At 39.7% G+C, this 23,013-nt stretch overlaps 6 protein-coding genes across 14 annotated transcripts; 2 read left to right on the top strand and 4 right to left on the bottom strand.

The window, feature by feature from the left end:
* Positions 1 to 392: 392 nt before the first annotated feature.
* Positions 393 to 4,208, top strand: LOC109536223 (carboxypeptidase Q). Of its 6 annotated transcripts, none has more exons than XM_019902350.2 (12): positions 393 to 589; positions 641 to 839; positions 897 to 1,060; positions 1,185 to 1,273; positions 1,325 to 1,465; positions 1,519 to 1,688; positions 1,743 to 1,833; positions 1,888 to 2,044; positions 2,093 to 2,275; positions 2,327 to 2,446; positions 2,503 to 2,698; positions 4,079 to 4,208. In XM_019902350.2, the coding sequence occupies exons 2-11, from the start codon at positions 651 to 653 to the stop codon at positions 2,678 to 2,680; spliced, it is 1,482 nt and encodes a 493-aa protein (XP_019757909.1). In that variant the 5' UTR covers positions 393 to 589; positions 641 to 650; the 3' UTR covers positions 2,681 to 2,698; positions 4,079 to 4,208. The 6 variants fall into 6 exon arrangements, with proteins under 6 accessions (XP_019757909.1, XP_048524658.1, XP_019757916.1 ...); XM_048668701.1 differs by having other exon boundaries at positions 4,001 to 4,208; XM_019902357.2 differs by lacking the exon at positions 4,079 to 4,208 and adding an exon at positions 3,413 to 3,539.
* On the bottom strand, positions 2,703 to 11,474 carry LOC109536730 (DENN domain-containing protein Crag). 2 transcript variants are annotated; one of them, XM_019903079.2, is made up of 27 exons: positions 11,036 to 11,473; positions 10,784 to 10,982; positions 10,163 to 10,285; positions 9,897 to 10,101; positions 9,608 to 9,843; positions 9,446 to 9,552; positions 8,682 to 8,906; positions 8,480 to 8,621; positions 8,300 to 8,421; positions 8,061 to 8,237; positions 7,793 to 8,007; positions 7,563 to 7,738; positions 7,200 to 7,506; positions 6,996 to 7,142; positions 6,772 to 6,935; positions 6,582 to 6,719; positions 6,267 to 6,516; positions 6,023 to 6,207; positions 5,863 to 5,968; positions 5,533 to 5,619; positions 5,185 to 5,428; positions 4,973 to 5,133; positions 4,703 to 4,921; positions 4,398 to 4,654; positions 4,017 to 4,158; positions 3,717 to 3,920; positions 2,703 to 3,659 (listed from the first exon to the last, which is right to left on the bottom strand). In XM_019903079.2, the coding sequence occupies exons 1-27, from the start codon at positions 11,135 to 11,137 to the stop codon at positions 3,563 to 3,565; spliced, it is 4,737 nt and encodes a 1,578-aa protein (XP_019758638.2). In that variant the 5' UTR covers positions 11,138 to 11,473; the 3' UTR covers positions 2,703 to 3,562. The 2 variants fall into 2 exon arrangements, with proteins under 2 accessions (XP_019758638.2, XP_019758646.2); XM_019903087.2 differs by lacking the exon at positions 5,533 to 5,619 and having other exon boundaries at positions 11,036 to 11,474.
* A 98-nt stretch (positions 11,475 to 11,572) lies between these two features.
* Positions 11,573 to 13,812, top strand: LOC109536263 (gametocyte-specific factor 1 homolog). Of its 2 annotated transcripts, none has more exons than XM_019902400.2 (5): positions 11,573 to 11,968; positions 12,552 to 12,714; positions 12,830 to 12,958; positions 13,020 to 13,214; positions 13,273 to 13,812. In XM_019902400.2, the coding sequence occupies exons 1-5, from the start codon at positions 11,952 to 11,954 to the stop codon at positions 13,396 to 13,398; spliced, it is 630 nt and encodes a 209-aa protein (XP_019757959.1). In that variant the 5' UTR covers positions 11,573 to 11,951; the 3' UTR covers positions 13,399 to 13,812. The 2 variants fall into 2 exon arrangements, with proteins under 2 accessions (XP_019757959.1, XP_048524660.1); XM_048668703.1 differs by having other exon boundaries at positions 11,623 to 11,710.
* A 144-nt stretch (positions 13,813 to 13,956) lies between these two features.
* On the bottom strand, positions 13,957 to 15,518 carry LOC109536256. The gene is made up of 7 exons (XM_019903140.2): positions 15,201 to 15,518; positions 14,934 to 15,125; positions 14,733 to 14,836; positions 14,554 to 14,675; positions 14,309 to 14,487; positions 14,163 to 14,251; positions 13,957 to 14,103 (listed from the first exon to the last, which is right to left on the bottom strand). The coding sequence occupies exons 1-7, from the start codon at positions 15,380 to 15,382 to the stop codon at positions 14,072 to 14,074; spliced, it is 900 nt and encodes a 299-aa protein (XP_019758699.1). The 5' UTR covers positions 15,383 to 15,518; the 3' UTR covers positions 13,957 to 14,071.
* A 562-nt stretch (positions 15,519 to 16,080) lies between these two features.
* LOC109536180 (proclotting enzyme) lies at positions 16,081 to 19,510 on the bottom strand. The gene is made up of 7 exons (XM_019902287.2): positions 17,685 to 19,510; positions 17,421 to 17,625; positions 17,160 to 17,368; positions 16,894 to 17,105; positions 16,788 to 16,845; positions 16,550 to 16,714; positions 16,081 to 16,333 (listed from the first exon to the last, which is right to left on the bottom strand). Exons 1-7 carry the CDS (start codon positions 17,755 to 17,757, stop codon positions 16,200 to 16,202), a joined length of 1,056 nt encoding a protein of 351 aa, XP_019757846.1. The 5' UTR covers positions 17,758 to 19,510; the 3' UTR covers positions 16,081 to 16,199.
* Positions 19,511 to 19,593: 83 nt separating this feature from the next.
* On the bottom strand, positions 19,594 to 21,872 carry LOC109536717 (organic cation/carnitine transporter 7). Of its 2 annotated transcripts, none has more exons than XM_019903057.2 (10): positions 21,722 to 21,872; positions 21,499 to 21,663; positions 21,281 to 21,443; positions 21,101 to 21,222; positions 20,809 to 21,050; positions 20,572 to 20,762; positions 20,254 to 20,519; positions 20,046 to 20,205; positions 19,871 to 19,986; positions 19,594 to 19,705 (listed from the first exon to the last, which is right to left on the bottom strand). In XM_019903057.2, the coding sequence occupies exons 1-10, from the start codon at positions 21,774 to 21,776 to the stop codon at positions 19,647 to 19,649; spliced, it is 1,539 nt and encodes a 512-aa protein (XP_019758616.2). In that variant the 5' UTR covers positions 21,777 to 21,872; the 3' UTR covers positions 19,594 to 19,646. The 2 variants fall into 2 exon arrangements, with proteins under 2 accessions (XP_019758616.2, XP_019757866.1); XM_019902307.2 differs by having other exon boundaries at positions 20,809 to 21,044.
* Positions 21,873 to 23,013: the final 1,141 nt, after the last annotated feature.

The following is a 23,013-nucleotide window of genomic DNA, read 5'->3' as shown; positions in this document are numbered from 1 at the left end:
AAGAGGAAAAGGCAGTTGCGATACACTTAAAGCCATCGCTGATAATAAGAGCAAAAATAAGGGTTTTTGACCTGATTGAAGCAATCAAAGGCTTCTATTTAACGGCTGTTTGACTTAAATAAAGCGGAAATTCATGCACCTATTTAGGAGACAGGTAAGAAGAGAGGAGCCTTCCTTGGACAATGTCTAGCCAAGTCCAGGAGGCACAAAACGCTTGTAAAGATGTCATCTAAAGTGCTTAACGTTGAAAACGACCATAAAAAACCGAATTCATTTTGAAATCCCACAAATCCCAATCATTTTCCAGTTGATGAGCAGCCAATTTAGCTGATGTACCTGCATAATAATTATCACTTTACATAGGCATATGACTCAATATACGTAATAGGCAATTATTAGAAGAATGCGGCAGCATAATCTGGCAATGACCATTATGAACAGAAGGTTATCAGAACGAGCTTGTTGAATGATGCGATAATAAAACCGACTAGACTATCTCAAGTGGCGAATTAGAATTAGCTATAAGAAGCTATAAATGTAGCAGAAGTTTATTACATTTAAACCGCGAAAGATTTGCTTGAATCCATCAGTAAGTATTCATAAAATAGTGCTGAAATTTAAGAAAAAAACTATTTTACAGCCGCAGGCAGATGAGGCTCCTAGTCCTCGTCATTCTTCTCCCCGTCCTTGCGACCAGCAGGATTATCCATGGGGACATTAAAAGCAACGAAATTAAAGAAGACGAATGCAATTTACCCGAGGCTCTGAAGCAAGAGATCCGGTCGTATGAAACAGTGGCTAACACCATCATTAATAGCCTAGTCAATGGGAAGTACAAGGTTGGTACAACTACATAAAAAAACGATGCAAAAATGTTTTTAAAACAATCCATTCAGGGTGGCACTTATAAGGAGTTGGCCAAATTCGTGGACACATTCGGGGCGCGAGTGTCGGGCACGGAGAATCTGGAAGATGCCATCGATTATGCCCTGGACCTTATGAAAGACTATGAGCTGGAAAATGTGCATGGGGAAGAAGCGCAAGTACCGCACTGGGTCAGGTGAGCTAATGAATACAAACCAGACAAAGGCCACTTAAACTGCGAGAGAATTTGCAACATAAAAAGCCTTAGCTCAAGTGGCTGCTCACAGACAAACCACACATTCTGAGCGATAAATTTGCAGAAATCATGAAATCGGAGAGCTGGTTTCTCCGCGAAAAGCCTCACTTCCAGTGCTCGGTTTAGGAAGCTCCGTCAGCACTCCAGAAGAAGGTAATAAGCACTGAAAAAGCTTGCCATTTTTATAACATTCCACTTTATCAGGCATTGAAGCTGAAGTGATCGTCGTCAACACTTTCGACGAGCTCAGATCGGAGAACGTCTCCAGAGAGGTGAAAGGAAAAATCGTCGTTTACAATGAGGAATATGTGTCCTATGGAGAAACCGTCCAGTACAGAAGTCAAGGCAGGTGGATACACTTTGAGTAAAAAAAACCCTTAATTCTGAGGCACCCACAGGAGCCTCAGAAGCCTCAAGGCTTGGAGCTGTTGCCAGTCTGATTGGCTCTGTCACTCCCTTTTCGATGTCCACTTTGCATACCGGCTGGCAAGACTACGACGATGGAGTCACCCCAATCCCCACCGCCTGCATCACGAAAGAAGACGCCAGACTTTTGCAACGATACCAGGTGAGGAACCCAAATCCATCCAGAACTTTAAGTCAGCACTCAAACCCCTTTCAGGACAGAGGAGAGAAAATTGTAGTCAAACTGAACTTGAGCTACACAAGATTTAGCGACAGCACTTCGCGAAACTCCGTAGGCGAGATCGAAGGTAAGATGTTTGCCACAGCGGCTGGCTAAAACCACCAAATCTTTAATGAATTAGGAAACACTGATCCGAAGAAAGTCGTGCTGGTAAGCGGACATTTGGATAGTTGGGACGTTGGAGTAGGAGCAATGGATGATGGCGGCGGAGCCTTTATCAGCTGGTACGCTTTGGCAGTCCTCAAAGGCTTGGGATTGAGGGCTAAACGCACCTTGAGGTAAGCAAACCACTCTTCTGGGACAGCTTTGAACACGGCGTATGGCAGGGCGGTGTTGTGGACAGCTGAAGAACCAGGGCTGGTCGGATGGGCAGAGTACAACAGGACCCACTTTGAAGAGCTCAGCAATTTTACGTTTGTGATGGAATCAGACGAAGGAACTTTTACGCCGTTGGGAATCGAATATGCTGCCGGAGCTGAGGGCGGCTGCATTATACAAGAGATTGTTAAGTAAGCATTATTCATTTTCCTGTAACTGCATTGAAAACCGTTTTTGCATAGTTTGTTAGCTCCGATAAACGCCACTCAAGCTGTAGCTAGTAAGGGCGGAGTTGGTTCCGATATATCGTCATGGACAAGCCATTTAATTCCAGGCGCCAGTCTTTTGAACGCCAATGAAAAGTAAGCAAACATCAAGGGACTCTTGGATTGGAAATCTCAAATAAATTCATGCTTAGGTACTTTTGGTTCCACCATACTCAAGCAGACAGAATGGAAGTTCTGGACCCGGACGATTTGGACCGGGCAACTGCCCTTTGGGCAGTAGTTTCCTACATAATCGCGGACTTAACAGAGGATTTTCCCCGAACGCGGGACAATGCACAGTCTAACATAGTAAATGTGGTACCTGCGTAACCACTGTGGGCAATAAAGGTAATAACAGGAGAATCATTATTTATTGATGTTCATTATTTATGTTACATCGTCAAAATACAAATTTTAAACATAACATTCTGCTAAACATGGATTATACTGAAAAGAAACATAACTAAACTATAAACCTAGTGCAAATATTTCAGATACGTTCTATAAGAAGCCTCATCGCGATAATTAACAATAACTACCAAATTCTGGAACACAAGTAGTTTGTAAAAGCACTTCTAATCTGCTCCTTGATTCATTGCATTAAACAAAACAGTTCACATGGAAAAACCTTAACGAACACACGAAACGATAACGTTAAAACTTGGAGCAGGAAAGGCTGCAGATCACCTTCAATCATAAGTTACAAAAGCGATTTCCTATTCCCAAAGCTATAATCAAATTATTCACGTAAACTATAAAACCTAATTCAAAAATAGCTTCAATAATCTCAAAGCATACGCGTCGTTTAGTAACCCCAAGTTATAATTGCTCAATCGCGTTGGAATCCAAATGATTAAACACGTAGTTTATTAGCACGGTCGTGAAAATTAACCACTTACTTACTGGCTGAATTAACATAAATAAAATCATTGTAAGACAATGCAAGTTAAAACAAAACGATTATAATCAACCTTAACATGTGTATTTGCAATGCACATGGAGTCATAAATAATGGCAGCAAAGTGAATTTTTCTAATGAAAAAACAAAACTGTACCTTTCAGGTCCAAGATTACCAGGAGAAACCCGCAAAAGTTATCTAAACCGACCCAAATTCAAGTAGTTTTTACCCCGGCCGTTTACTTCTACATTTATAAAAATATGTGGATCTAGTAAAAACCTTTACCTTAAGCATTTTCTTCGTTCGATCGTACCTAGGGAAGCAACAAAGGCCGAAAATATTGTCTGCAATATAACGCACTCAGGCTGATTGGTTTATCTTGAACTTCCAAAGCGGCCCGCTCACAATAACTGAAAAATAAAACATAATCCAATCACCCAATTACTCGAAAAATAATCCAAACTCACCGTGAATAGGCCATGGTGTACTCTTTATCGAAGGCATTTATATCGATCTGAGCTCTTCCCAACACTTTGCAGGCCAAAAACAAGATGTCCCGATAAATGGAGTAAGCGATTTTTTTGGACAGCTGTTCCCTCTCGTATGTGAGGCTTTTGATTGGCTCCGCCAGATCATTCACACGAATATAGTTAATAATTTGTTGCATGAATCTGGAAAAAACCGCCATAAACATACATGCCATTTTGCAAAAGTAATTTCGACACTAAAAACGAATATTTTGGGCCTGTAGGCGGGCAACCACTTACGATTTGGTCACTTTGCTTCTGTCCATCGAAATTATTTGATTGCTGTCTCGTAACCTCCATAGGATGTACATCGGAGGGCCTTCCGAGTGGAATTTCGGTTCGTCCCAGACGCATTTCACTCTAACTCGAGCGGACAGACGTTCTATTATAGAAAAAAAACTGTATAAACCACAATAAAAATTTTGCGTTGTACTCAAAAGCTTCTACTTAAAAAAAAAACGTTAAATTGATTATCAGTTAAATGTCCTTACTCTTGTGTCCCACCGTGCAAGCTATAAGAAAATGCACCGTTTACACAATTGTATCTCCTTACTAGCGGTTTTGTCCCAACTATTGTCAAAAAAGAGAAGCGGGGCTCGCAAAAATACAATAAAAACTTGCCTATAACCGCCAATTCCTGCGTCAAAGGATCAGTGCCCTCTTCAACCAATCGCATGCTACTTCCACCATCCTGCTTATCATCATCTTCCTCCTTCAAGTCCGCTTTGCCATTCGCTTTGCTGGAGTTGGTTTGCACATCAACCCGATGTTTAAAGTACAAATTCGGCAGGTGCGTTTGTATGTTGATTCGCTCGAAGGTCCATATCAGGTTCCAGTAGATGATGGGATGCTCGTCGATGAATTTCGAGTCTGCAACACTTTGGAAACAGTTGCCGGAGCTGGACAGTTGGTGTAAAGAATTTTACCTCAAATCGCCCTCGCGAGCCAAAATGTTCTCCAGCTCTTTGCGTAAAACTAAGGGATTTAGGTAAGGAACACTGAAAGGATCGCAGTTTCGCATTTCTCGCCCGGATATCGTCACCGTGAGGAGAGGAACTGTGGGCTTTCCGCATGCGTGGCAGAGAGTGTTCAAGTTGGAATCTTCCGCCGACCAATTGGCCATTATGTCCTCGTCGTATAGCAAGCTGAAAATATTTTTTTAAGCATTTATTGCTTGTATTATCTAAAATACTGACCGATTGCAGTTGTGGCACTGAGAGCAAGTGGTGAGAGTGATATCAACGTCACTTTCCGCCTTAGCTTCTTCTGGCGTTGGATACAAGCTTTCAGGCAAAGGCTCTTCGTAGTCTTTCAAGTTGGTGCACGAGCCTCGATAGCTGCCCATTTCCACTGAAACCTATCAGGAATTTTAGGTGAAAATCGCCAAAAAAGTTAATTCAATAAGTACTTTGCGCACTCGTTCTCCTTCTTCGCTTCCTTGAGCACTGTCTCCATCAATATCATTCAACGCGTCCCCAGAAGCCATTCTATCGCCCGAGGTTAAAGCCTTGACCGGAGTGGATGTTGCTGAAGTGGAAATCGCCTCTTTGATTTCCTCCATTTTCTTCACCATGGTATTGGCAGCTGATTTAATGGTGCTCAACGAGCCCTGTATCAATTCGTTGGACTTTTTGCCAGTCAAACTTGAAGGACTAACCAGAGAAAAGTTTCAACGTATTATTGAAACTGCTCATTCGAACAGTGAAAACAGTAAGCCTTTTTATATGTATTGTTAAGCGAAACCGGCTACACGTACCTTAGGTTGGTTATGGCATTTTCGATAAATTGCTGAGGCACCTTAAGGTTGGCTTTTCTTAAGGATATTCTTTGAGTGGCGTAACGGCTAAAATAAAACATCTATTCTAGCAAAACTCTAAGCATGCAAATGTGCAATTAATTAATAAAAAGCTTCATGTGTCCGATTTGTTACGGGGGATGTTTGTTGAATGTGAACGCGACAGAAAAAAAATTGCACATCAAAAGCCACACACTTGAGAACATGTTAGTGTGCTTGAAACAACCGGTTTGGAAGTTTCGTCAGCAGAATAACATTTCCTAGCAAAGCTGGTTAAAGAAAGTCACTTACCTGAAGGTAAGTTTAAAGCTGGAGCCAAGACTTGCGAGACTGGAAGCGACTGTTGCTGCCGGCACTGTTTCGGAGCGATGCAATTTATTCTGCGATGGCGGGCTTCCTAAGATGATTTTCTTTGGAAAAGAGCTCTGATTTATTTTTTTTTTGCAACTACCTTCGAACGTTGCAGATCGATGGACGGAATTTCGAAACAACACAGGTTCATCGGTGAGGACGGGATTTGTTTGGGTTTCGGGGACAGAATCGTTTTCTTTGGCTTGGGTTTCAGACACTTCCTCTAGTGGTGGCTGAAAGGCGCCTAGCGGGTCGTTTTCCGTTATCAACTCTCTAGGTGAAACCCTGCAGGAAAATCCTCATTTAATATTAAACGTAAAAGCAAGGGAGCAAAAAACGCCTACTTAGTGGGAGAGTTTTTATCGTTCTCGGCAATCGCATCTCCGTTCAGGTTGGGGTCAAAGAGCAAGTTTCTTGAGCAGGCTTTTTTCGTGGTACTTTGAAGCTTATCGATTAAGTTTGCATCGCCGCCACTTTCGGATCTCGACAGCAGTCTACATTCGGACGGACTGTTTTGCACAAAAAGACTTTGCTCCAAGTTCTCCTCACTTGCATCCGCTACAGCACCATCTGGCTCTTCAGTTTCAACCAGTTCTGGATTGAAAATTTCTTGCATTATACACACAAGTTTGTTGCAAAATTGCATTTTGATCGCTTACCTTTCACACTGCCTTTCACTATGCTGTTTGCCACTCGCCTAAACTTGTCTAAGAGACTGCCTTCCGTGGTGTTACCTTCGTGAGAATCCAAGGAACTTCTTGAGGCACTTCGGTCTGTAGGATCGAGTAGACTCGAACCTATAAAGTCTCGTAGTAAAAAATCCACTGTGATTAACTAGCGGGAGTTTACCTCCTTCAGTTGATGCGCTTAGATAATTTCGTTGAGCTTTTCTCTTGGCCGCAAATTTGAAGTGCGCGGCTCCAATCACGACGTTTCGCAGCTTATTCCATAGCACCTGACTGGAATCCGCGTGAGCAGGCCATTGGGCTTCCAAAACACATCGATTATATAGTCTGAAATTGCCATAATGGGTTTAGATTGTTGATTACTTCCTTGGGTTTTGAGGCCCATACCCATAAGTTAAAGCGTTCGGTTGAATGCCAAACTTTTTCATTAAAACTAACAGTTTCACAGCCAAAAGAGGTCGGTTATGTTCGCCACATAATTGCATCATCAGTCTATAGCACACTTCATCACAGGGCAGTTTGAAATAAGTCGCTCTAAATGGAAAAACAGCGCAATAGCAATTTAGCCCTGGTTACATCAGCATTATTTACCTCACTAATAGCTCATAAGCATGTTGCAGGATTTTGTTCTCTTTGCCAATGTTTAAACTGAGCATACTTGGCAATGTCATAAAATAAAGTGTGTGGCAAGTGCCACATAAGCATTTCGCCCAAGTATCGGGCAGCCTTTGATATTTCCGTGCCAATTTTTGGGCGCTTTTGATTTCATGCTTGGTTCTTCGCGCCATCGGCGAGCTCGGAATACCCGTTTGGTAGAGCGAAGCCAATCGGTTTCGTCGTTTACCACTTAGCAATAGAACGGGATTTAAAATAAACTGGGAATATGTATAAGAATCGGCTGAAAAAACCAACAGTTTTACCTCTTTTGAAACAGTATACAATGCGGAAACTCACAATCATTTACAGGCTCTGGCGGCAACACGAAAACAGTGCGGTCGTTCTTATGTACACATTCCAGCTCTAAGAGTCGAATTTCACTTTCATCGCTTTGCAATCTCTCAGCGCAATCATCAAAGAACGTCAAGCTCTGATCGCCATGATCTACTACAAAACTCCTCTCTTCTATAAACCTGCAAGTTTATTGCATTATGCCTTGCAACCTTAACAGCTGGCAAACAACCAACCTGATGAACATTTGGGTTTTCATCAGTAAATTGAAAAACTTCGCATTGCTTTTATCTCGACTCTTCAAGAATTCCGTCAAATGGAACAAGGCATCAGGATCGGTGGTTCCCACTGTAGGCGCTTTGGTTATGGGGCGCAAATACGACTTGTAACCCTTCAGAATGTGAACCATAAATTTGAGGAACGCCTCCTGAATTTCCAGCTCCTCAGCTTGCTAAAACGGGCTCTTTTGTACAGAAACATCGGCGATAGCTTCTCCTATCAAACCTCCTTTTTCCTCCTTTGGAACTCTGCTTCAATATCATCGGGATTGGAGGCATCTGCCGTGTTAATCGGAGCATTTCTGTACTGATAATACAAATATTCCAGCGTGTTTTTCAGGCACTTTGCCGCTTTCTTTGGCAGAAGTTTAGTGTTTAGGTGTTGTCGTTGAGCCTCAGCTACCTAATGGCGCAAACATCATTACTGATTTATATTGAAGGAAATAATTAAGTAAGGCTCCTTACAGTGATTATATTGGTATCCAAATCTATGCAGCTCACGTCTGGCGGCGGATCATACAGGTCAAAAAATCGTGAGTCAACGCCTATCAAGAACGGCAAGGGAGCGTGCAAGACCTCAACCAAACCTGATAAATTCGACAAAACCTTCAATAGAAAGACGCAAGTTTCGCAAAAGATACTCACCCAAAGGACACAAAGGAATGTAAGGGCACTGCCACTTGAATGGAAACAACATTGAGCTTACAGCTTCAGCCACCAAAGTTACCACATCAGGCAACAAGGAGTGAATCAGGATTTTTTGCTCTGTTAGCACCAACAGCAACACCTAAGAAAAGAGGCTGTAGCTGAAGACGTTGCGAACTACGGGCCTTTGCTTGAGAAGTACCTGAAGGCAGTTTTCTGAGCCCAAGCTGAGCAGTAACTGCTTGAAGCTGGCTGCGCTTCTAGGAAGCGGCAAATCTTCAGGTTGCGTAAATATGACTCTTAGGTCTTGATTGCTGGCGTTCAGCTGCAGTAATGTACGAGGGGACGGAAATGGGACTTCATCCAGCAGTTGCGTGATGTACCTTTCGACTGGTACCGGCGTTGGGTTGTCATCAGTAACCATACGCTTTAAAAGAGTTTTTTAATCAACTAAGCTGCTCAAGAAAATGAACGTTACACCGCCAAATTTGCTCTAAATTTGGAACTTGCTAAATTCCGATTGCCTAAACCGATTGGGTCTCTGTCTGAAGCGTTATTGAACCGCATTTGCTTTTTGTTCATCAATTATTTGGAAAAGTTAAGCACCTCAGATAAATTGTCTCCAGGTCGTAAAATGAAAAAAAATTAAAATTTTGCAATACTCCTAGTTGCACAAAGAATACGTTTTTTGGGTGCCAACACAAAGTTTGAAGGTAACCAAATTGCTCCGAGCTTCATGACCTAGAGTTGATGTTGAAACTTCATAAATAGAAAAAAATTACATTTACTTACTGCCCTGTAGAAAAATCATCTGAAGCCCAATTTATTTAAAGGAATAGCACTAAAGACCGCTTCAAACAGAAATAAAATCGCTCGCAGCAAACAGAACTTATCCACTTCCAAATTTGGTATAAATTGATTTTGTTGGGCAGTTCGGTTAAGGGTTTAATACACTCAATCGCTTACGTGTAAGTGTAGTAACCACATCTGAAAGTCCACAGCAAACGGCCAATGGCTCAACACGCAAATACTCTTATTCGCATATAAAACAAAAGCTTCATCCTCAGTATATCCTGCAGAATAAGCAAAGTTAATGAAAAAAGCGTGTGGGAAATGCCAGTATTGTACCCAATAGCTGCTTTTGTCCCTCCGTGAAATTTTCCACGGGATACTTTTCATAAAACGTTAACGCTGATCCATAAACTTTGTGTTTCGCGTCGGAAACCGTAAGAACAAACATGCTAAAAACAGGTCTGGGTTTGCTCGCCTCCAAAGGCCACAATTCCAGAGTGGCGCCCATCGGCAAGCAAAAAAGGGGTATGGAACTTGGGAAGGGAAAGTCCTGAATGTCTCCTAATGGATACCTGCAATATATTGCGGCGATAAACAAACGTGGATTCTTAGAACGGGATTTTACCTTGCAAGAATATCGGGTTTATATGTCAGAAGCTTGGCCCTGTTCATGGACTTTTTATAGCATAGAAACACATCAGATCCAACCATTCCCTTATTCAAATTTTTATTTATGCAGCAGAAGGCATGTGGAGGCGATTCGCCTTTGCTGGCAATCACCACGCAAATGTCCGTTACTACTAGCGCGTTGCAGGGCATTGTGGGCAGACCTAAATTAGATTAGGAGGACAATGAGGATTGGTCCAAGCGAAAGGCTACGAAGGTACAGACCTCTTCTAAATGTAATAAAAGTGAGAGATGTGGAATTGTTAACATTTGCCACATTGCCACCCACACTAGTTTTCACCACTTCCGCGTCCTCCATTAGCCATTCTTTTCCTTCATACATAACACCTGAAAGACACAAAGGCAAAATGTTTCCAGCTTTATGCACTTGATAAGGTTTGGGTTGAGGGCGATTTTCAGGGTTTAGTTGCGATGTTTGAAACAAACACGCCTCTGAGAATGCCATCCATGCCTGCTAGCGAAACCTCAGGGCTAAACTCGCTTAACGTGCGTCCGAAACGTGTTGATGTGCGTAATCTCATTTACACCAAGGCTCATTTTTAGTCGCCCTGTCCTTTCGAAGCGCAAAAGTCGCGTTTCTTTAAACGGGCTGATTAAGTTTTAACTTTATAACTGTAACTTACTTACGAATTCGTAAGGAATCAATTTTTTAAGAGACTAAAGTCTTAAGAGAGTCCTTCAAATGGAACAACATTAAACCAACATCACATAGAGCACAATTTTCGTTCTACCACTTTCTCACTACATAAGACACTTTTGTGAGCCTCTAATAAACGCCAGAAAATGTTTATCTAAACAGAAAAAGGAGCAAACCAGGTATCTCACCAAGATCAACAAGTGGTGGCTTCTCTCGTCCTCTCTTAACACACAGAAAGCACTCAGTAGTCCGTAGACTTCCATGATTCAAGTCAGCGCTAAGACCAGTAGGGGTTTTTGTAATGGCAACCCAGCCTTCAGGCACTTCTTCGCCTAGACTTGGGAAATATACATTTACATCTATAATGGGGGCTTGGCCATGACTTGCCTGCAAAAGCACACTCTTTCTGTATGCTTCAATGAAGACATGATAAGGGTTACCTTTAGGTTGCCACCCTCAGATAATGTGGTATGATCCAGAGGCTCTGGTTCCTCGGGCAAACCAGCTACAACGAAATAGTCAGCTATTCTTCTTTCATCCATTGCGACGTGCAAATCTTCAGCTAGATCAACACTATGTTTATTGGGTTAGTGTAAGGCACATTATGGTCTTTCGTTGGTAGCAACTGTGTGGTAATTCAGGTTTTAATTTGATTTTTTTTATTGTGAATGACTCATGTTGCTTCAGGCTTTGACTACTCAGTTGGAACGATTCTTGGTGGCTGGGAATCAACAACGTCGACTTTCTAAAACTATACAGCAGGCAATGACGATACTAAACTGTACAAATCAGCCAGGGCAAATCTACTACTACTACTTTAGTATTATGGATTATTATTATTTATTTTGACGCAGTTTTCTTGACTTGTTGGACTGTATAGGTTAGAGTTGAGTCTTTTGACACATTACCACACGTCTTTGGCCAGGTTTGCCAGAAGCGGGAAGAAATTAGGAAAGTTGGGAAATTGTTGAAATTAATTTCCAATTTTCTCTGTTTGTACTTTTATTCTGGACATCTTCATCACCTAAAAGTTTCCAGTTGCATGAGAACTACGTTTGGAATCACTTACGTGTATTGAGTGGAATATAATTGAAGGCACAACGGTTGATCAGAAAGCAAGTTGAGAAATAGATAAGCATGACAATATGGAGTGGGTTTTTGGGTGTCATTTTGCTTAAAAAATTGTGTATAAATGATTCGCATTTTATGATTTTCAATAATAACGGGCTAAACGTGGTGTAAAGGGTGGTCTATAATCCATTAATTGCGTTTGGACATTGTGTAATCTTGCTGAAGGTTGTACAACTATTTCCTGTACAAATCACCCTCGAATCTGGTGTGCAATACGTTCAAAGGATGGATATTTTGAGGAAGTAAGACACTATATAATATTTAAAATTTTATATGCAAGTATTTGCCACTGCAGCTATTTCTTGTCTTGCGTTAAGGAATGGACTGTGTTTATGCAGCATCTGCGGTTTTAGTCTCATTTAATTAACTGATGGTTAATTGAAATTGTTAATAAGCGCGGGAAACTCAGGAGTTCTTATTGTCTAGGACCCTGATTCTGAGCCACTTTAAGGGCAAAATGAGTCCATTTTGTGGATCAAAATCTTGCTGGTATTTGGCTTCAAATTTCGGCTCTTTGGAAAGTCCGAATTTCTCACATGATTTATTATGAATTGTGTCGCTTTTTATATAAAGAACGTACCTACATTAAAACCATCAGAAAGAAATGTTTTTGGCATCAGTTTATTGCATTGTAGACATATTTATAATTGTTTTAATCTAATTATTGATTAGCCAATATAGGTTTATATCCACTATCTATCGACTGTATAGGAACTTTCAAATATCATTGCTAAAGCTATTTTCCAAACGTGTATTATATGTTGAAGTACACCCGAAAAACTAGCCATTTTTTTTAAATTTTGTCTTCCATTTTAATATTTTTAGTATCGAAGCGAAGGTGGTTTGTCCCTACAACGATTCGCATCATATACACAAAAATCGGATCGAAATGCACTTGTTGAAATGTCGGAACCAGCACAAGGGATCTAAGGAAATGGTTACGTGTGACTTTAATGCGTCCCATGTAATTCCCAAAATTGAGTTGCAGGTAAATATTTTATTTTCAGTAAATAAAAAAGTACTAAATTCCATATTGAGACTTATTTAAACGTGAACTATGCAGAATCCGTTAATATCTATTTAACAAAACGGCTTTTAATCAGTATCATCACAACGAATGCCCGGATCGAAAAGGTGTAGAGCTGCATATTTTTCAAGCGGAAACTGATGTAGCCCCAATCGAAGCCCCTTTACCTGCCATTCCCGTGCCACTTGATTCCACATGGGAGGATGTAATATTTCACATAATTTCACACGCGACTACTTTTATTTATTTCAATGTTTTCTTGTTAGGGCGAAGTTTCATCATATGACCCCCAAAAATACTGCGAAGGTAACGCGGTTCTCCGACGAATTGATGCAGCGCCAGCGGCTGTGCGAAAGGATTTCCAATTGCAGGAGCGCAAGAGATTTAGTGAAATGAAAAATAAGCCCAATCAGGGGAAATGTTTGCCGAATGCAGCATCAATGGCAATGCAAAAAACTGGAGTAAGTGTTTTCCTTTTGATGATTTAAACCTGTGTGCTGTATAAGTACGTCTATTTAGCTTCCTGAAGCTCCAATCTTCTCGGAGATTAATATTGAAGACGCTCCTGAGGACATTTCGCAAGTGATGCAGAAATTGGATCGGGTTCCAAAAAAAGCAATAATTGCAAGGCCCCATAGTAAGTAGATTAAATGTCCACGAATGGGTAAACACAGACATTAATTAGTTGCGAATTAAGTTCCCGATTGGATTGTTTCTCTAACGCTCGCAACTTATTTTAAGTTAAGACAAATGCATTTTTAAGGAAAATCGGTTTCTTTAATACAACAGTGTTATTTTATTATTATTACAATTTTGTTCGCGTTAATCTTTGAGAAACTGTTGTCTTATGTGTTTAATTCTCATTTTAGCTTATGTTTAAGTGACCTTAGAAATAAGCAAACTGATTATTTTTAAAATGCAGAATAACGTGTATTTTCGCTGTGAATTCGTATTTCTTTGGAACGCTATTACCAAGCTGTGGTATGTCAATGAGAAAAGCGATTTTGTTTGCTAAGACTACTTAAGAAAATAAATAAATGAACCATATTTTCGAGATAAGTAGTTTGGTTTGATTCAATTCACCATTCAGGAATTTAAAAAAACATCCAATCCTTAAAATAATGCCATTGCGGACACACTACAAACTAATCCAACTCATCCCCAAAGCCTACGCGGCCAACACAAGAAAATAATACGATTCAATGTCTTCGTTAAATTATTTAATTAATATTTCGATTTAAACGATAGCAAACCTGCTGCCTTCAGTCCAACCAAGGGAAAACTTTCATCATTGTTACCCGTTGTTCAATGTGGAAGATTATTGAAGAATCATGTCTATAGTTTCTGGGTCTAAAACCGATGCAATGAGCAGTCTTATGACTAATAAACCTTTAAAATACAAAAACTACCTCTGAAATATTGGCTGCTATGCAAGGTGATTTCGTCCTCACTACTCCCACTTTCCAATGTATCTCCTGTAGGTTCACCAGCGAAGCTCCTAATAAACCATACTCTGTCCAAAACCTACGAACTTTAGCTGTGAAATGAAACTTACGATTCATCTTCTGTAGGCGTTTTAGACTTGGGTGCCAGCAGGTCTAGATATTCGTTTTCTAGCTTCTTGCATCGTTTTTGAAGCGAAAGTGCATATTTAACCACTCTAGATTGGTAAAAATTGTGCAAACCTTTGGCGCCGCCGAACCCCAACTCCACCAAAACCCTCTCAATCAGGTTCTACGAATATAAAAAATCATCGATTTTACAAAGATGCATCTGAGTTAATAAATCTTTGGAACCTACTGGAAAACCTTTGCTGTTTAAAACCTCTTGCTCACGATAGGCTGAACTGACTTTATCACATAGTTTGATGAGACATTGCTCATACGCATCCACCATCACGTCCAGAACACTTTGAAATGAGTCTGAAAACGCCATTTTAGTTTAGAAGTTGATTTTAATTTGGGTTGAAATTAGCTTGCCTTCCAAACCGATCTGAGCAGCCATTATAGCAACACACTTAGGCAACATCTGCTTAACAATGGCATCGCTTAATTCTGGAAAGTCCACATCTGCATTGAACTTTCTGAAAACAACTAAGTAAACTTTTCAGCTGAACGTGGCGTTTTCAAACAGTTACTAGCTTTTAAATGATTTTTTGTAAGTAGAGTAGTTAAACTTGCTTTGAAGAACCATGGGAGATGAAGCTCAAAAGCGCAGTATTGGGCATCTCTGGAATGGGAATCCTGGCGTCTTCTATAGAAGATTTAGTGCGACTTTTGCTCTCCTTTGCCACTCTAATCGCTTCTTTCATTTTACTCATCCATTTATGAAGCTCGATGGCGTGCAGGACTAGCGGGTCAAAAGCAGGAATGCTATAAACAAAAAGTTAAATACTAACTGGGACTTCAAAGGAGGGCAAGTGTCGAGGCTTCAGGAGCTGAACTTACGAAATGTCCGAAACAGTCTGGGCATTTCCATCATCCGGATATGCATCTAGGCAATTACGTTGCATGCTTCGTTTAATATCTTCCAAGAGGCAAGAAACAGTGGCACTATCTTCGAAACTTTCGTCTGAAATTTCGCCCCAATGCTGGGTTACTTGAATAGAATCATCGTCACTTTCGGACATCGCTGTTTGCAATCAATATCAGGGTTTTAATTCCACTAATTATATATATAATATATATAATTGTATATATAACTATATATTGTATTATAACACGAAATCCAACCTAAGAATCAAATGTAAACACAAACACTGTGACGTCTGTGACTGTGACATCTTCCATATTAATCTAAACTAGCACAGTTTGGTAGACATATAAAGAAACCGCGCCCGATTAGTTAATAATCCGAGTTTTCTAGTGTTTAATTCCTCAGTTTTTTGTTTTATGGTGTTTCATTATATCTTCGTACTCCGTTTGGTTATCGTTTTGTCGCATATCAATTTTTATTCAGCAAGAGTTATTTTAGTTCACAATATAGAAACAATTACTAAACTTAATTCGGTATTTTTACAAGATAAAAATGTTTTCTAGTTGGAATCCTCAATAAAAAGAGTTTGAAAACAAAACATTATTTTTGCAATAAATAATTTAAATTTTATTTGTTCGTTGCAAAACTTTTTCGTTGCCTTTTTTATCAAAATTTTATTTACTCGGTTAAATCCAGCTACAAATAAAAAGCTTTCTACTAATTATTTCCTAGATTTGACGTCGATGGTGGAATTTTCAAACAACCGTTGGCGAGGGAAAATATCCTTTTTGTCCGCATTTGGATATAATTTTTCGGTTTTTGTTTTTTCCAATTGTGATTTTAATTTTGGGCTGTGATTGAAGTGCTTCTTTTTATTGTTTTGCGTTTACCATTTTAACAACTCATATACTTATGTAAATGTAATTCATATACTTATTAAAATAGCAGGTTTTGAAAAAATTGATTCAATTTTATTCCCATTCCTTCACTTTTTGTTGATTTTTTCGAATTTGCCTGTGGCGGTTTTTCATCAATTTGCGATTTCTCAGGACGATGATTCGCAGTGGAGCTTGATGGTAATACTGATGATGATTTTTGTGGTGACCTGAAAGGCGAAATTATCAAATTGATTAAAGTATATCTGCTGTGCTAAATAGAAAATATAACAAAGACTCTTGTACAAAAAAATGATTAGAAACGAACAATTAATGTAGACAGAAAGCCGCTTCTAAGACGGACGACCGGTTCAGAGATTAAGACCCTGCTTCAGCTGATTAAAAAATATATTTTCTCATCGGGAACCTTAAGAGCAAAACAGTACCATGGGATTCACTGGAAATTTCTGTAGAACTTTCGTTGTTCATTGAGCTGATCAAATCCAAATCTGTTTGGCTGTTCTCCTTTATCCAGTCGATATATTGGGAAGCGTCTGTGTACACTCCAAGGTACTTAGGCAGGCCGCAATGGAACCCAAAGGAAACGATGCCTAAAAGTCACCTTATGAACTTACTACCTCAAATTGATGAAGATTTATCCTTCTGAGCGACTTCTAAACCTACCAAACAGCACAAATCGTCCATTTCGATCCCTAATCTGCAAAGGCCCGCCACTATCCCCCTGAAAAACCACATAAACTTTGAAATTCAACTTCCAAGCTTTGCTTACCTGGCACGAATCGATTCCTCCAGTTAAATACCCGGCACAGAAAGCATTCTTAATATCATTTCCATCATTGCCAGTATCGTTGATCATTTTGAAGCAGGTGGCGTCTGAATGGATGAGCAAACGAGCTTCATGAAGAGTGCAGGGCATGGGGCCTTGATATTTCAAAGTGCCCATTCCAGGCACTGTGCCTTCTTTAGGTCGCTGAGTTATTCCTGAAGAAGACTTAAACTTAACTTGAAATAGCCTAAAGTATGCCACCCACTTACCTCCACTAGGTAGGCAGAGAGGCTCATAAGCTTCAGTACTATTGGCTAGAGTGAGGAGGCAAATATCAAAGTAAGGCTTCTTGGTCAAATACAACTCATGCACTTGGACCTTGTCCACTCGATATTCCGTTACCGTTTTTTCAGTGGTGCAGATGTTGTACAAGCCCAAACGCACCGTATATACATTTTCCAGCTTCACAGCAGATTTACTAGAAGTCCAAAGGAAATCAATGCAAACTCCAGAAGTTCAATCAAACTCACTTGGCCAATTCCAGATATTCCTTGTAACAATGAGCGGCAGTGATGACAAGTTTGGGGCCAATCAGGGCTCCGCCACAACTCACTTGCTTTTCCTGGATCAAAGCTGCGTACCAGGGATATCGGTAATATCCTACATCGTATCCTGCAACGATTCGTTCACTTGCCGTGGAAAAATCTGAGCCAAGAGCCCGTCCACATTTCTGATCTGCTTCAAACGGGTTTTTCAATTAAACGACTTCAAGCGGCGTTTTTGTCTACACGTACCTTTGGAAGCAGATGTGGCTGGGCATATGAAATAATTCACCAAAATAGCTAATTTTAAAATTAACTGGCACATTTAAAAATTTCAATTTCGTTTTTCATACAGAAAGTGGACAATGCCTAGATACTGCAGGCAATGTGCTATTATCAGTGCCCCAAATTCCTCCATACTTAATTCAAGGTAAACTATTTAGACGATAAAGTAAAAAGAAAATTGCTTTTAAGGTTCAACCTCAGCTAATAAATGCGAAAAATAACGCCCAGCTTTCAATAAGTTTCCCAATGCATTATTTTTTATAAATAGTTACGCTCCCCGGATTGATATACTTACACAGTTTATTTTCCCGCAAATTCCTTTGCATATTTTACAAAAATGAATAATTTTAACTGAGCGTTATTTTTAACAAAACGCTTGCTCGCATACGTAAAACCCATTATTCTTTACGGTACTATATAGTGTTACGTTCAGGCGATTAAATCAAAACTTGCCGTTTTTATGGCTCGCCAGAGCACGAAACTTAAAACAATGTAAAATTCTGTCTGGAAAATCAAAAGTGCTCTACATCAGGTAAACATTTATAAAATTAACGATTTCTGGCGCAAACTTTAAAAGTTAAAAAAAATCTATAGCTGGTCGAATTTTAATAATCGAAAGCTTTGCAAGAAAGTCACGATCAATATTGTTTTTAAACACGCGCCTTAATGTCTCTTAATTCTATTTCAGTAGAAAGAAGCAAAAACAAAATCCAACATGTTTTCTTTAAAAAAGTGTTAAAAGTGTTTCCACGCGAAAGCTTCCCACCATATGACGCTAACGAGGTGTTACTAGTGTGTGAAGTTTTTTCTGGCAAACTGGCAGACAATATTTGCCATACATCACTTTTCAGATTCACTAATAAACACTAAACCAAGTAAATTAATAAACAGGAATGTTTCACATTGAGAACAATCTGGACAGTCTCAGAGTTCGATGTTCCATCATTAAGCTAACGCGCGTTTTTCAACCAATTCTTCCGCTGTGTTATAAAATGCTTCTGATGAGTAACAGAGTAACAAGATCACTTGGACTTTATGCTTGCTAACTCGCGGAATTTAAAAGCATTTGAAGCAAATGAAATTTGCCAGTTTTAAACACAGATTTTCTTCCTTAAATTTCGCAAAAACTCTCGTCTCAAAAAGCTTTGATTTGCTAGTTTTTTACGCAAAAATCAGCTCCATATTCATGAGAAAGTAGATCCTTCGTTTCACTCAATTAAGAAGCACATTAATTCTTTAAAGAATGTGCAAACTTTATACCTCTGATCGTCAGAGGCAAAATCAAGCATTTCTTGGTCCGAATTTCCAAAAAATGTCATCGAAAATTTTTTTAATTTGCTAGTCTTTTACGCACAGATTTGCTCTGTTTGCGGGAAAAATTAGAGCCCTCTTTTCGCTCTATTAGGAAGACCAGTCATTTTCTACAAAATGCTTGTTCAGAATGAGACTAACGAAAAACAAGCCGAATGGTTTCCTCAAACGGACCCAAAATTCTTGCCTAAAAAGCTATGGTTTTGTGAGGACTTTAGTGGGGTTTAACGGCTTTTCTGACCAGCTTTACATACAGGAAAAACTTTTCAGAAGAAAGACAATATTTCCCATGAATGGTTCACATTCACTAAACTAATTATTAAATAGGAAGGTTTCACGCTGAAAAAAATACAGAAATTTACAGAATTTGGTCTAACGGGAGTAAACTCTGTGTAATAACGCTTTTGCTGAGTAACAGAGTAACAAGATTACTTCGGCTTTTCGCTCGCTAACTGGTGAAATTTACGAGAAATAATCGGACAACTTTCGTTATCTGCAACAACTGCATACAATTTGCCTCTTCCTTTTGAAGTTACATCGATTATAAATTAATAAAACCCCAAACTTAATCGAGATTTTGTTAATTCTATACACTCTTAAATTTTAATTACAGTCCCACTATTCCGTCATTGGTTGTTCTTTGAATTCTGGCAGGAAACACGTAAAAATTGAAAGACCTGAAAAAAGCAAGTAGGAATTTATGATTTTTAGAATGGCTACTCTCATTTGTTAAATTGCGATTTATCATCTCAAGTAAACAACAGGGAAAAAAAATCACAAGACAAAATAAGCAATTTTTTTTAGGTCTGTTGCTTCATCATCACTTACGCTAAAATACTTACAAAAGTATGATATGCCCATAACAATAATAAATAGCCGAGGTTGGATTGCAATCAAGTTCAGAAAAAACACTCCCAAAACGTATCCAGGAAAGCTCGTAATTCCATTGGAAGTTCCTCTAAAACCAACGCAAACTTTTTGGCAAAAGTCTGCACTTTCTAATGTGTATTTCAATACCTAATAGCTGTCGGAAACACCTCCATATTAACCAAGGTGATTGTTGCTAAAGCTGCAGCTAAGGAAGACATGCCGAAGCAGGCAGCAGTCATTCGAACCCACTGGTTTTCCATAAACCCCATTAACAAACAGGAGGAACTTGCCAGCAGGAAACCTGCAACTAAATCGCACAAATCGGATCCATCTCAAATCGCCTCAAAGAACGTACATGAAACAAATTTCCTTCCCAGTTTATCCACGAAAAGCATGCAGAGAATTTCTCCAGGCAAACTCGACCAGGTCAAAACCAAGAAGTTTGAGTAAAACACCTGATTATTGTTGGTATTAGCGCACATGCCACTGGTTGAGTTTAAACCTCTTTTTGCCTCCGAAGTTTGAAAAATAGGGTAAATAAAGTCCAAGCCCTCGAACCGCTCAGTTGAGGCATCATCTAGCATCAACAACCTGGCAAATACCAGATTAATCTGAAAAAATCTGAAAACCCCTGTTCTAAATGAGTTAAGCAAAATGGGACTAAATCAGTTACCCGACTATTAAAACGGGCGCTTTGAGCAACATCAGCGCCCAAGAAATCCTGCAAAATCGCTTAGAGAACATCAGTTGGACGCTTTTCCAAACCCGCCAACAATTCCGCTTTACTATGCTCCAATAAGACAGTGGTTCTGAGTAGTTCAAGCCATACGGTTGGATCAAATTGCTCAATTCCTCTTCTCGCACCTAGCAGAGACTCAAAAAAGCGCCTCAAACACCCCCTCAAGCTTACCTGAAAGGTATCAGCAAAGCTGGATTTATTTATGGCGTAAACCTGCTTGAGAAGAATATAAGCCAGGTAGTTTCGTCCAATTTTTAGGTAGAATCGAGGACTTTCCTCCAAAAGGGCACAAACACATGCCATTATCAGGCTGGCGCCTCCACTAACTGCAAACATCAGCCGCCACGAAGCCAGTTTCGTGCCTTCTTCGGTGGAGTTGAAAATAGCTGGAGTTTCCACTAAAATCACTAAAACTGCCAGATATTGACTTCAAATTGCTTCTGCAAATATCAGCGCGATTTACATGTGATTAGCGAATATCCGAAGGTCCAGGAAACGTTGCAGAAAGCCATCCAGAAGCCCCTTTTCTCTTTGCAAAGCACCTCGACTAGAAGAAGCCGGATTTGGACTGCAGAGGTTTCCAGCCTGTGAAGCCATGGATTTTTTGGGGAGCTTAAAAGATGAATGGTAGTTGCTTTTTCACCCTACTCCCAATATGAAAGTCGCTCCAATCACCACGAACGTGTTGTAGCCAAAAGCCGCAGTGAATGAGGAGAAAAACATGCAGATTAGGCTGTAGGTTAAGCAGCGTCTTCGCCCATATCTATCCGATAGGGAGTTCGCCACTAGACCTCCACTGGCGCTTCCTGGAGGACGAAGAAAGTCCTGGATACTAGCGGGTTTTCAAGTCGTCCTCCTTACCTATCAAATATCCAGAAAATATCCTCAAGGCATTCTTGCTGGGGATGAACAGCGCATCACAACTAGATAAAGCGACAGCGTAAATAATTGATATGAAAGTGAGGGCGTGGACCATGAGGCAAGCGCAGGTAACACTCAAGATGAAGTTGTGGTAAACACCCCATCCTATTTGAGAGGAATTGAATGCGTTTTTATATGAAAACGGCAATTTTCTACCATTTACCAGTCTGTTTCAGATAGTCCTCCAAGCAGCCCGCCTGGGCTGCTTCCACCTCCATTTTTTGGTTTTATGTTTAATGGAATTTTCGTTCACTTTTCAAAAAATGGCCAAACATTTGCACGTGCTGACACATGTCTATGCATGACTAGGTGAAAACTTCAATATATTTGACTAATTTAAAAAAACAACTAGTCGAAACTGGGGAGTTTTTTGTGTTTCCGGGTGGCAGTAAAATAGTTGCTGAGGTTTCACCAGGATGAGTGACTTGCATCTTCAGGCGTGCACTGCACTCATGCAAGTGTAGGTTTCAAAGCAAACTTTCTCTGAAGATCCAATTAACTCGTGCTGGCTTCATGAAGAAATTCGACGATCGAAAAACGATCGAAAGACCCGAAAAATTCAACAGTTTCAATTGGTTTTGAACCAAAACCCGAGGCAAATTGTATAATAAATAGTTCGTTTTTTGGACTTACTTTAGTCTGCAACATTCAAAACCATTTTTAGGTAAATGATTTATTGCTTTTATATCACATTTTCGGAGTTTTTTCTGCCTCGATAGCTTTGGAAGCAAATTATGGGCTCAACTTCGCGTCTTACTGTCCTTACTGTTTTTTCTGGGAATTAAAGTGATTTTTCTAAAAACTCATTTGAATCACAAAAATTTGAGTTCCTACCTCAGCCAATACCTTGAGCCAATACCTGAAACTTAGGAGTTTTTCGGATTATTGAACAAAAACTCGACAGTTTCAACCGGTATTGAGCCAAAACAGGAGGCAAAATGTATCACCTAACTCGCCTTTTTGGACCTATTTGATCCAGCAACATTAAAAACGCTTGTTACTTAGTACATTTAATTGTCTTGCATCAAAATAGTTCCATATTTCATCGCTTCTACGAGTTTATTCTGCCTCGGTAGTTCTTGGAAACAAATCATGGTCTCCACTTTGCGTCTTTGGCTTGTTACGGGTTTCTGAGGGAATGAATTGACTGAATTTAAAAAAAATATATTTTTATGGGCAATGCACAAAACTAGCGAAATTGTTTGCATTTTCAAAGAAAAGCTCAACAGTTTCATTGACTTTGAGCTAAAACAGCTCGCAAAATGTATAAGAAATAATTCGTTTTTGGCGTCCTATTTGAGCCAACAATATTCAAAATACTTCCTAGGTAAAACATACATTTATTTTTTACAAACTTCTGTTTTGGGTATTTCGCTTCAAAAATTTTTGTCTTTAAAAAAGACAGAATTTCCTCACGTCTTTTATTACAGATTGATAAATAGTGCTCCTATTTTG

Source organism: Dendroctonus ponderosae, unplaced genomic scaffold, assembly GCF_020466585.1.
Source record: "Dendroctonus ponderosae isolate FM_Combo_2020 unplaced genomic scaffold, Dpon_F_20191213v2 Dpon_F_20191213_7, whole genome shotgun sequence".
Classification (NCBI taxonomy): Eukaryota; Metazoa; Arthropoda; class Insecta; order Coleoptera; family Curculionidae; genus Dendroctonus; species Dendroctonus ponderosae.
The sequence above is the reverse complement of the archived record's forward strand: the minus strand, read 5'-3'. Positions and strand labels throughout refer to the sequence as shown.